Raw genomic sequence first — 13259 nt, forward strand, 5'->3', positions numbered from 1 at the left:
GGGAAGAAAGTACGATTATCATGCCACAAAGACCAGAATTGGGCCAAAGAGACAGCACAAAGTTGTAAAGGGGGCTTTCCTAGCGTGCAGAAGCACCATCCCCAGATGTGGCCACTGAACACTGCCAGATGTGGTTCACTCACAAAAAAGACCCAAAACTGTTAAAAATGATGAAAGTGTTTTGAATTATTGTTTTCAGATTCAGAAATATGGAGTTTGAAAGATTACGATGTGGGAATGTAGGTTCATATTGTGAAGCAAGCACTGTAGCACTGCCATCCCATTGTTCATCGATTTGCTTGAGCGGGCACCAGTAACGTCTCCATTGAGACTTCTTGTTACTATTTCTGGCATATCGAATACGCCACGGGTAGCTTGCCAGGCTGTGCTGTGCAGGCGGGATACTGTCAGTAGCTTACTGGGCTCTGCGAGAGGGGCGGAGGAATTGAACCCGGGTCGGCCACATGCAAGGCAAACACCCAACCTGCTGTGCTATTGCTCCGGTCCATATATATATTTTATATATATATAATGCATTTTCCTCTAAGATTGGTTGCCTCCTACTTTGAACCCTATCAAATGTGGTGCGGTACTCTTGGAGTTTGGGTAGGGTGTGTGGTTTAAAATATCATTCGTGGCCACTCGGCCCGGGAACAGATTCGTGGGTGAGGCTCAGCCCGAGGGTGTGGAGAATGGCCATGAACATGGTGGCGGCTGGGTTCTGTAGATTTTTGGCTGCCAGGGCTGGGTCTCTGGAGTGCCCCAAGTGAAACAGAATGGTTATGGCGAGTCATGTTATGCTCCCTTCCAGGAGAAGGACATGCAATATGGATGGTGGCCGATGACGAGATTATCTAGCGCCAGCCAGAGGTAGCATCCATGACACTTTGCGTCGCCTCTCCACCTTCAAGTCTGGCCACCCAGGTCCCACCTCTAGAAGAACCTCTTCCTAGATTGACACTCCCTTCATCTTCCTGTTGCCAGTGACTTCTCACTACTACCTACATGACCTCCATCACAAGGCCACCACTTAACAAGAAGTCTTCCTAGACTGGTCCTCTCCCCTTTCTTGCTCTTGTCCCCTTTGCCCTGCAAGTCTTCTGTATAAACATACATAGGCTTTAAAATTTTTGCTTTTTTCACTAGAAGAGGCAGGGAGCTTGTCTTGCAACCAGCCAACCCAGGGTTTGATGTCCGGTCAGGAGTGATCCCTCAGTGCAGAACCAGGAGTAATCCCTGAACACTGATGGGTGTGGCAAAACTCCTTTCCCCCCAAAAATGTTTTGCTTTGGGACTGGATTGATGGATATTTGGTACAGCATTGGCCTTGGACACAGCCAGCAGGGGTTTGATCCCGCAGCACGGCCAGGAGTGGTTTCTAAAAGTGCCGAGCCAGTACGCGTTGAGCACTGCTGGAAGTGGCACAAAACCAATCAAACAAAAGTAGTAATAGTAACAGTTTTTAAAAATAAACTTTTGCCTTTTAATGAGTGGTAAATGCACTGGTAGTGAAAAATCATTCTTTAATCCACACTGCATATAATTCTCTAAATTTATAAAACAACTAACAAAAAATATAAAGGCGACAGTGAAAGGGGAGGGGAAATTATTATTTTATTGGGGTGGGGGTGAGGGGGCAATATATGCACAGACCCTTTCTTTCTTCTTTTTTTTAAAAAAAATTTATTTTCAAAGAGTTGTGCACAGTAATTGATTACATTCAATATTTCAACACCAATCCCACCATCATTAGACCTTCCCACCGTCTTTATTTTGAGTTTTACCACCACCACCCAAGCCTGCCCCGATGGCAAATGCTAAATATTGTATTGCTTTGTTAAGAATAGTTGACTAAAAATTTTCTAAGGTTTCCTTAGAGGAAAGTGTGTGAAAATTGTTGTATCTCATCTTGGAGCCATTATACCTCCAAATTAGAGATCATTAACATGTTGTTAGAGTTTGAGTGTTGTCTGCTTTTGTGTGTGTGTGTGTATATATATGCATGTACGTATATTTTTTTTTAATGAAGATTGGTTGTCTTCCGCCTTCCACCACATCAAATATGGTGTGCTGCTCTTGGTATATCAGTGGCATAAAAGCAGCCTCATGATCCTGGAATTCTACAATTCTTTCATAGGGTGCTAGAACAGGAGTTAAAATTTATTTTATCTTTTTTTGCTTTTTGGGTCACACCCAGCAATGCACAGGGGTTACTCCTGGCTTTGCACTCAGGAATTACTCCTGGCGGTGCTCAGGGGACCATATGGGATTCTGGGAAACCAACCCAGGTCGGCCAACGCCCTGCCCACTGTACTAACTCTCCAGCCCCTTTATTTGCTCTTTAACTGGATGGTGATTTTGGGGGTCTAGAGGAATCTCTGCATGCTGTTCTCTTCCTAGATTCATTTGTGAGTCTGGATCATGGCCATTAATGCACTTAAATGACGCCCAGAGGCAGTTAGTGGGCTTGACTGCCAGGAAAGCAGGGGGGTCCATTCCTGACTCTGGAAGCCTAGAGATTTCAGTTGAGACCCTTTACTTCTGAGAGATATATCTAGATAAGCTTTAGGCGGCTTCAGAATCCAGTAGTTCCACTTAAAAGTAATGCAAAGTAACACTTAAGTAACACTTAAGAAGCTCTGTGTGTGTGTGTGTGTGTGTGTGTGTGTGCGCGTGCGTGCGCGTGCGCGTCCCCTTTTTAAACTTAGAGCAAGCCATACTTTTTGAAGTTTGCCCTTTAATTTTTTACATCAAGCAAAATAATAAAACAGTATTTCCTCTATTTTGAAATGATAGCTTCAGTGTGGGCTGGAGGCATAGCACAGCAGGTAGGGCGTTCGCCTTGCACGTGGTTGACCTGGGTTTGATTCCTCCGCCCTTCTCGGAGAGCCCGACAAGCTACTGAGAGTATCTCACCCGCATGGTGGAGCCTGGCAAGTTACCCATGGCGTATTCGATATGCCAAAAACTGCAACAACAAGTCTCACAGTGGAGATGTTACTGGTGTCCTCTCAAGCAAATCGATGAACAACAGGATGACAGTGACAGTGACAGTGACAGCTTCAGTATAGTTTAGGTTTGTAGAAACACTAAGAATAATGTTGCTCGTTTAATTTTATTTTGTTTTATATATATTTATTTCATTTGGGCGTCACATCCAACAGTGCTCAGGATTACTTCTGGCTCTCAGATTAGGGATCACCCGTAGTGGACTAAGGAGACCCATTGTGTAGGATAAAACCCAGGTTGGCTGCACATAAGGCAAGGGCCTTACTTGTACTATCTCTCCAGTTCCAGTTTTTAAAAAGTATATATAACATGGAGAATTAATAAAAGAATTTTAAAAAAAAGTATATATAGCCGACAGAGGCTTTCTTAAATGTACTTTATTTTCTTTCTGCAAAGTTTAATTGTGTTTTAAAATGTGGGGAGAACTTTTTGTGTTTTTTGGGGGGCTGGAGTGATACACAGCGGGTAGGGTGTCTGCCTTGCATGCAGCCGACCCAGATTCGATCCCCGGTGTCCCTTATGGACTCCTGAGCACCACCAGGAGTAATTCCTGAATGCAGAGCGAGGAGAAACCCCTGAGCACTGTTGGGTGTGATCCAAAAAGACAAAAAAAAAATTGCATGTGTTTTAATTAAAATTTGTTAACATTTGTATTATACTACTGTTAACTATAATTTATACGTATGTATTAGAATTATACTACATCCTTTGTCAGAGTGCCCACTTCCCTTTACTAGTGTTCCCAAGGAAAAAAAATCTTAGTGAGGAAGGCACACCCCATGGTGCTCCAGGGTTACTCCTGACTCAGCTCAGGGATCACTCCTGGTGGGGCTTGGGGGACCATATGAGGTATAGGGGATCAGACCCGGGTCAGCTTTATGCAAGATAAGCACCCTACCTGCTGTACTATCTCTGGCCCCTGGACAGAAGTTTCAGAAATAATAGGGGCTGGAGAGATACAGGTGTCAGAGTCCATTCCTGAATGTAGCCACCCCCATTCTGTCTCTTTAATATCACTAGGAATGATCCCTGAGCACAGAGCGGGGAGTAAGACCTCAACATCACTGGGTATAGCCCAATCCCCCACTCACCCCCGCCCCAATTGTGAAGCAAATGGAGGCATATAGGGGAGATCCCCACAGTTTGCTGTGAACCTAAAAAATCCTTGGGGAAAAAAGGAAATTCTGGGAATGGTGATGTTCTCACAGTCATATATTAAGATCATAAAACTATACATTTAAAAATGGTCAAGATGGTCAGGCTAGGGAAACAGAACAGGGGTTAGCCTTGCATCTGCCTGACCTAGTTTCCATCCTTCAACATCACATAACGTCCCAAACATCAAGCATTGCTGAGTGCCCTTAACATCTCCAGGGTGGCCTTGGTGGTCCCTGGTACTACATGGCCTGAGAAGCACTGAATCCTCAGTTTCCTAGTGCTAAACCATCATTCCAGTTAGCCAAGGACAGCCAGGAGTGGCTCCCTGGCCCTCAAAATACTGCTTGGGAGGTCCCAAAATTAAATAAAATAGAGTAAGATTAAAATAAATGGTTAAATGATAACTTTCATGATATGTACATTTTAGCACAATTTTTAAAAGTTGAAAAACTAAGCCAAAATCACTCTCACTAAGCATCCTTTTGGAATGCTTCAGAATCCATGCTAATTTTTGAAGTAAATGATGTATATGCTGACTATATTTTTTCCTGACTCTCTGCAGCCCCCACGAAAGGCCTAAGTCACTAATTACTTGGACATGATTCTTAGTAATGACTTAGGGTCAGTGACACTAAATAGGTCTTCTCTTTCAGATTGAAAATGTGTTGTTTGCAGGGCCAGGCCAATAATACAGCAGGTAGGGCACTTACCTTGCACACAGCTGACCTGTGTTCAATGCCTGACACCCCATATGGTCCCCTGAGCCCCGCTAGGATTGATTCCCTGAGCGGAGAACCAGGGGTAAGACCAGAGCATCACTGGGAAGACCCAAATTTTAAAAAAAGAAAAAGAAAATGTGGCATTTGCTCTAGAGAGTTTAATGACTTGTGTTTAAGGGCTTCTTGTTCTACCTGATCAAGGTGCCACATTTTCTCAGAGGGAGGGAAGCATACTTACCCAGTTGGTGATTTCAGGCCTTTTGCACTTATCAGTACACAGAATAGCTACAAAATTGATGGTTCCCTTCCGGCGCCCTTTATAGACCACTGTGTTATTCCCTCTGCCAATTTCCTCATATAGAATGAAGTTTTCCATTTCTGGTTCAACTCTTCACACTCGATCAGATGACAGCCGAATAGCATTTCTATCTTCTGAAAATTAAACAAAATAACACTAATAAGTGCAATCTAGTTTCATGATTAATTTTCCCAGGAGATCCAAACCATAATTGTATAAACTCAAGAACATTCACCTACAAGTATTAAATAGTAGTATTTTATAGGCTGATCAAAAGCTAAAGGAAAAAGAAAGAGCAACTTACATGGGGTCAAAAAGAGTACAGGAGTTAGGCTATTTGTCTTGTCTGCAGCCAACCTAAGTATATATTAATTGTCCCCTGAGCACAGAGCCAGAACTAAGTCCTGAGCATAGCCAGATATGGCCCTAAAACAAAACAACAAAAATTTACGAACTAATATTTTATTCCCCATCCACAAGTTTTGAGCTGCTTTTCAAATCTTTGGGCAACTATTATTTTATTATTAAAGAAATCACTTCTGTGACTGCCATAAAGCCTTGGCTGAATCAGCGTTTAAATTCTAAAGGTAATTATACCCCACTCTGAACTTTCTGGTTATAGCCACTGTCATAACCTCAACCAAAAGTCCAGACTCACAAGGCCCCAATGCCTTCCCTCCTACTCCTAAAAGTGCCCAGACTAGCTACCAATATAAGATCTTAACAAACCTAACCAATTAATATAGCTGTTTTCAATACATGCAATCAAATCAAGGAATGAGTGAGATTTCAGCCAAAATATCCTCTTACCTTTCATTTCCTGTTACAATGAAAAGCATACTATGTTAAAGTCTGTCTTATGAATGGGACAATATTATGTCCATCTACAGTTCACATTATGAAAAGCAAATAAGACAATACATGTAGAAAGTTATACACAAATATGAAAAGGTAGGAGCCAGAGCAATAAATAGTACAGCAGGCAGGGCACTTTCCTTACATGTGGCTGACCCAGGTTCTATCCCTGGCACTACATATGATTCCCTAAACCCTGACAGGAGTGATACTGAGCACCGAGCTAGGAATAAGCGCCGACAACTGCTGAGTGTATACCCCTCAAAAATAAAAATAAAATATATATATATATATACATACATACACACACATATATATATAAAGATAGTACTTCCATTTAATGTACTGAAATTCTAAGACTCAGTTCAATATTATTTAAAATCAGACATCAGCTAACTTCTGGCTCATGGTCCAAACTCTCACCAACTGCCTGGTAATGGTAATACAGGTGAAATGGAACCCAGCCACACCCATTCCCTTTCCTATTGCCTAAAGTTGCTTTCAGACTATCAGGCAGTTAATCAGCTGTGATATGGCCTGAAACAATAAATATTTACTATCTGAACCTTTACAACAAGTTCGCCAACTCCTGTTTTCAGTCAAGAATTTATTTGAAACCTGTCACTTAATCAGTGCTTTTCAACCTTTTCCAACCATGGTCTAGCTTTCAACCTCATTTCCTTTCTCTGCCCACCACACCCCTACATTCCATGACCTCCCCCACCCCACCCCCCATTTATATGATTTTCATCTATGGATGCTTTAGACTATCCTTGGAGCCCACAGAGGGCCGTATCACCTCAAGCTGAGGAACACTGATCTAGCATTAAAGGTTTTTCATTTTCTTGACCCCACAATATTCCCTATTTTAATCCGTGGATAGGGATTTGCTATCATCTATGAGCATACTAAAGTGTATTTAGAATTGAAGTAAAATAATGAAATCAGTATCTTAACTTTTGACAAATAATCAAAACATGTACTCAATTAAAATGCTAAGTAGGCATATCTTTGGGAGAATTATACATGCTACATTGCAAAAAAACTTCCCAGAAGTTATCCAAGTGATAAGATGGCTTAGTTTTTGTTTGGGGACCACAACCAATAATGCTTAGGGATATTCATGCCTCAGAACTCAGGAGAGACCCTTGGCGGTGCTTGGGAAACTGTATGCAGAGCTGGGGGTGCTGGGGTCAGCTGTATGCAAAGCAAGCACCTCAACCCCATACTACCTCTCTGGCCAGATAAACTCTTTAAATGGAACTTATGGGGGCTAGAGCAGTAGTACAGCAGATAGAGTGCTTGCCTTGCATGTAGCAGAGCCAATACTATCACCACAACCTCACAGGGTCCCACAATCCATGCCAAAAGTGATCTCTTAACACAGAGCTAGAGTAAGCCCTGAGCACCAGGCGTAGTCCCCAAAACAAAATAAATAAATAAAATAGAACTTATGTTTCCATATATCTAACACATCAAACCTATAACAAAATCACTTGAGGCAGTGTGTAAAAGAGCAGTAAATTAATGGGTATAGATTTCTTTGGGTATAGATTAAAATCTTGTCGAATTAATTCTGATACCTATGCAACTTTGTGAATACACTGAAATTATTGACCTGTGCATTTTAAGCAGGGTGAATTTATAGATATGAATTATATCTCAGTTTTTATTGGCATATAATTTACATTTAACATTGCATAAGCTTAATATATACAAGTGTTTATTTAAGAACTACATTAATGTATCTATTATACTATGATTACCATCTTAATGTTAGTTAACACCTCTACCACATCATATAATTATTTCTTTTTTTGTGATAAAAGATCTAAGATCTAATCTATCAGCAACTTTGAAGTATAGAGTACAATATTGTTCACTATAATCACAATGCTGTATATTCACTGTATCACTGTCATCCCGTTGATCATCGACTTGCTAGAGCTGGTGCCAGTAATGTCTCCATTCGTCCTAGCCCTGAGATTTTAGCAGCCTCTCTTTACTCGTGTTCGATATGCCAAAGACAGTAACAATTATGGGTCTCATCCCCCTTACCCAGAAAGAGTCTCCAATGCAGCACCGCTGGGAAGAACAAGATGCTGTATATTAATTACATCAAGAAATTAAAATTTTTTAATTTAAAAAAAAGAAATTAAAAATGGAATTTCTGTTCAATTCCAGCCAATAGTAGTGGGAGCAAAGAATAGAAAGCTACTAAAGCCTATGCAATTTCAACTCTGTAGGATACAAGAGTTTTGAGGATTGGTTTATGTAAAATAAAAATGGTTACTATGGCAAATTTTGTTATATATGTTTTTACTACAAATAAAATTTTTAAAAATTTATTGGAGTCGCCACCAGTATTGGGTGGAAGGTGGCCCATGTGCTGCAGGCCTACTGGTTCAGTACTCAGCAGTGCTGGAGGGGAGGGAGACAGCAACATCGAGGGCCACCAAGGCTACATCCTGCAGTGCTCAGGGGCCACGCCGCACAGGGGAGGGGACTCAGGGCCTTGTATGATGTACCAGGCATGCACTCCACCCCTTTGTAGCCCCACTACCCCAGTCCTATAATCACCTTAATTTAAAATTTTCGAAACAGAGGTTAAAGAGATATAGTATAGGAGACAGTACAGGAGTTAGGGCACTTATGCTTTGCATGTAGCTGATGCCCCTGTCCGATCCTGGCACCACGTACACTCCGTGTACCACCAGAGGTGAGCAGTGTCAGGTGTGACTCAAAGAAGCCATCATTTAAATCAAATTAAAATTTAAAAATAAATAAAAACTAAACTGGCTCTATGTGGTGGGGGAAAACAATTAAAGATCAAACGAAAGAAGGGGAAGGAGCAATAAGCTGCTGCTCCTAGAAGGAGAAAATTAATTTTATAGGCTAAAAAAATTGAGAATCATGCTAGGGCATAAGTCACAATATTCTTCCAGCATTCAAGCTCTGCAGGCCTGGTATTCTGTTGCGGCTATTCACGGGTGCATGTGAAGCAGGAAAGCAGCCAGAGACAATAAGTAAACATTAGTACAATGCACGGGTGTGGCCGCATTCCATCAGAACTTCCCTGATGAACATCAGAATTAAAATTTTATATATAAAAAAAATAAAAATAAAAAAAAATAAAATTTTATATAATTTTCACTTCTCACAAAATAGCCTCCCTTTTATTATTTTACCCAGTGCTTTGAAGTAAAAACCATGCTCTGCAATAAATCATACAAAAATGAGCTGAAAGCCAGGTCTGACCAGAAGCAGGAAGTAGTTTCCTACACAGCCTGGCCTCATGCATATAGAGAACCAGTACTACAAAAATCTAGAAAGAACCCTAATTCTATGATTCCATCTTTCATTGAAATTAAATCCAATTGCAACGTGGGGACACGTATAACTTCCTCATCACTTGTATCACTTGTATCACTTGTCATCCCGTTGATCTTCAATTTGCTCGAGGGTGCCAGTAACGTCTTCATTCATCCCTATCACGTGCGAGGGTAGCTAAATGGTATCTGCTCCCTCCAGGAACAGGAAGAGCCTCAAACCGTTCATTCAGGGTTTTGACGAAGTCTGACATCTCGTAGGTGGGCGGCCATGCAATCTTTTGATGTCCCGTGGAATCCAGTTGGTAACAGCTCTAGTCCAGCAGTCATCTCTAAATCACATTATGTGTCTGGCCCATATGATTTTCGATGCCTTGGCAAATGAGACAGCATCCCTGATTCTTGATCATCAATTGAGGTCGGAACTCCAGATTCCTTCTGTCACTTGAGTGAAATGTGATATTCCAAGCATAGCTCTTTCAATTCTTCTTTGGGATACCCGAATAGCGTTTTCTTGTCCTGTTTTCGTAAGGCCCAAGTCTCTGAGGTGTATGTTAGTGCAGGAAGAATGGTGGAGTCAAAAAGATGTGCTCAGAGCTGGAGGTTCTTCATCCTCTTAACAACAACTTCAATGCTCTCTTACTCCTGCGCAGTTTTGGTGCCAAATAATTCCTCAAGTTGAGTTCTGACCCAGGTACACATAGCTGCTGCATTCGGAGATGTTTATTCCCTTGAGAGCAAATGGAATGTCAGGGACTAGTTCATCTTTCATGAACATTGTCTTTGAGAGATTCAACTGCAATCCATCCTTTCCACACTCATGGTCGAAGTCAGCCAGCATTTGTACCACTTGGCTAATATTTGGTGTTATTAGAATGACGTCATCAGCGAAGCAGAGGTGGTGTAGTTATCGACTGTCTATCTTCACTCCCATTCCTTCCCATTCCAGTCGTCGCATGATGTTCTTGAGGGTGGCACTGAAGAGTTTCGGTGAAATGGTATCACCCTGCTGAACCCCTCTCTTTACGTCAATGATCACTTCCTTGTAGAACGGTGAGATCCTGGTGGCGAATCCGTAATACAGCTCTCAAGGATCTTGATGCACTGAGTTTGAATGCCCTGTTTGACTAGGGCTTCGATGACCACTTCAGTCTCAACAGAATCAAAGACCTTCTTAAATCAAGAAACGTTAGACAGAGCGGCGATAGTTGCCAATGTCGTCGATGTCTCCCTTCTTGTACAACAGAACGGTCCTGCTGGTTTTCCATTGGGATGGAACCTTGCATTCAGACAGGTAGCATGTGAAGAGCTGAGCCAATGTATTGACGAGTACTGGCGGCAGATTCTTCAGGTGTTTGGGTCTGACCTTGTCTGGACCAGGTGCCTGAGGCTTGTGCCAAACCACGTTGGTGAATGAGCTCAAGAGCTTCCGAAGATAGGCATCTGTTTGTGGCTTTCCCACTCTCGGCATTCCTCACACAGTCATGGAGGTGCTGAACCAGTCGATCGTATTCCTCGTCAATGTTGTCAACAACAGCATCTTCCCACATTGCTGCAATAGTGCCAAAGAGCTCCCAGTTGGTGGTTATTCTGGGAGTTCTCTTCTTAAATTTTGCAGCCCTTTCTCCCCACTCTGTGAAGTAGAATTTTGCACAAAGGAGACTGTGGTCTGATCCCATTTGGAATTTTGGGACAACAGCGACATCAGTCAGGCAAAACTTTCGATTGTGTATGATGTGGTCCATTTCGTTGTGGAACTATCCACCGGGAGACTCCCCTGTCCAACGTTTAGATACGGCCTTCTGAAGCTGTGAGTTACCATGGATGGTCTTGGTCGATATGATGAACTCAGACTGTCTCTCACCCTGTAACTTCCTCATACACTTTTTTAAACATAGAAATGTGTAACTTCCTCATACACTTTTTTAAAAATGTGTAACCTCCTAAAAAAAGTGTGTAAAATTGAGGGGACAGGGGGAACATCAGAAGACACTTAGGAATCACTCCTGGTGATGGTGGGGGAACTAATGAGCATATGAGGGGGGAGGGGGGCTGGAATGTGCCATGTGCAAAGCAAGCAGCTTAACCTGTATCTCTCTGGCCCTTGAAATGTGTAACCTCTTAACTTGTAAGATAAAACATAATGGGGGCCAGAGTGATAGTAGAGTGGGTATGGTGTTTGCCTTGCATGCAGCTGAACAGGGATTCAATCCCTGGCATCCCATATGGTCCCTGAGCACTGCCTGGAGTGATTACTGAGTGCAGAGCCAGGAATGACCCCTGAGCAACGCTGGGTGTGACCCAAAGTGCAAAATAAATAAATAAATAATAAAGCAGAATGTCCTACAAAACTAAGGTGTACTTTATTTATAATAAAGTACATAATATGAGACACTCTTTTATCACCACCAGTCTGGAAGAGCACTTTTCTAGTCACTGCCCTACCAGTTCCAAACCCCTAGGTTAGCCTCTTGACATTCTAACTCCTAGACCCTACCTCCAACGCCCCCCACATCACCCTCCAGATTTAATATCTCTTACTTCTTTACAGTATTTGGTTGTTTTCATGCCTAAGTGTGCATTCCCAGGACACTACACTAATCTTCCCCCGTTTTACGGCATAGACTGAAATATTTTATAACTCTGTATATTGGCCCGAGTGTCTATCACCTAAGAGGAGCCAAAGAGGCAGGTAAAGTTCAGAAGGCAGAGTCTACATTCATCGAAGTCTGAAACAACCCAGGAAATGGCTGCGCGAAGGTAAAAACCACTCCATCAAGCGCACCTTCAAGGTATTTGACTTCCAAACCAGCAGCCTCAATAATACCTGGAAACTTGAGAGAACTGCAAATTCCCGCCCCAGCTCAGCGCTATTCAATCAGGAAACTCGGCAAGCGGAGACGGCAATCTACTTTTTGTGTGTTTGTGAGGTATTTTCGGTTACCCATGGGATGCACGCTCCACTTTGCGAACCGCAGGTCAATCCCCCGGAGGGATCTTGAAAGGCGGCGGGCGCTTTGCAAAAAACGTTCAACAGGTGCTCTCCAATCTGCACAGCACGCTCGGAACTTGGAGGCTTGCAGCCTGCTGCGTAACCAACACGCCCCGCATCCTGCACACAGCGACCCCCGCCAGCGAGCCCCCCTCCCCGCTCCTCTCACTGCCGCCCACCGCCCACGGCCCACCGACTTCAATCGCGAGGTGGACTTAGAACTGCCAGGCGCCCCCACTGATGTTAAGAGGTAAAACTCCGAATCCGGGGACGCACCTCGGGAGCCCTAAAGCTCGAGCGCCCCGATGCCCTCCCCGCGCCCATGCACCCCGATGCTAATAAAGGTGCCCCGTGTGCCCCGAACCGAAGTCACGAGAAAGCGTGCTCTTAATGTGACACGAGGCACAAAGAAGGGAGACGAGCAGGGGGGACGCGGATCCGGGCACGGAGGGAGGACGGCAGGGTGCCACAGACTGGCAACGTCTCCCCCCGAGCCAACTAAGGGTCGGGCGCCCGCGGAGGGTCACGCCAAGCCAGCAATGGGAATCCCGAAACGGCCACCGCCACGCACCTGGGCCCTCGGGGTTGGAGCTGCCGCCAGTCCTCCGGGCCGCGCCCGCTCTCCGGGCCGGTCCAATACCCGGAGGCCAGGGGCGCAGGCACGGGGCGAGGCGGGCGGCGCCGAGAAGGCGTGGAGCCGGGCAGGGCTCGCACCCCCGCGAGTTTGGACTCGTCCACCCCGTCTCCAGGGCAGCACGCACGACGCCGGAAAAAGCGCGGGGCGCGGAGTGGCTGAGCAGTTCGGGTTCCTATTGGCTGGCGCCTGGAGCCCGCTGGGGCCTCTCCCTCAGGCCTAACGGCCACGCGCGCACTTTTGGCTGGAGGTGGGGGTGGTGCAC

General features: G+C 44.0%; 1 protein-coding gene across 1 annotated transcript in view; it reads right to left on the reverse strand.

The window, feature by feature from the left end:
• Positions 1–12971, reverse strand: part of ULK4 (unc-51 like kinase 4) — a 575532-nt gene extending 562561 nt beyond the window's left edge. The window contains exons 1-2 of the mRNA XM_004614546.2: positions 12932–12971; positions 5125–5318 (exon numbers count right to left, since the gene is read on the reverse strand). Coding sequence (XP_004614603.2) covers positions 5125–5262 — 138 coding nt within the window. The 5' untranslated portion in view covers positions 5263–5318; positions 12932–12971. The remainder of the gene's footprint in view (positions 1–5124; positions 5319–12931) is intronic.
• Between the last annotated feature and the right edge of the window lie 288 nt (positions 12972–13259).

Source organism: Sorex araneus, chromosome 4 (assembly GCF_027595985.1).
Source record: "Sorex araneus isolate mSorAra2 chromosome 4, mSorAra2.pri, whole genome shotgun sequence".
NCBI classification, from domain to species: domain Eukaryota; kingdom Metazoa; phylum Chordata; class Mammalia; order Eulipotyphla; family Soricidae; genus Sorex; species Sorex araneus.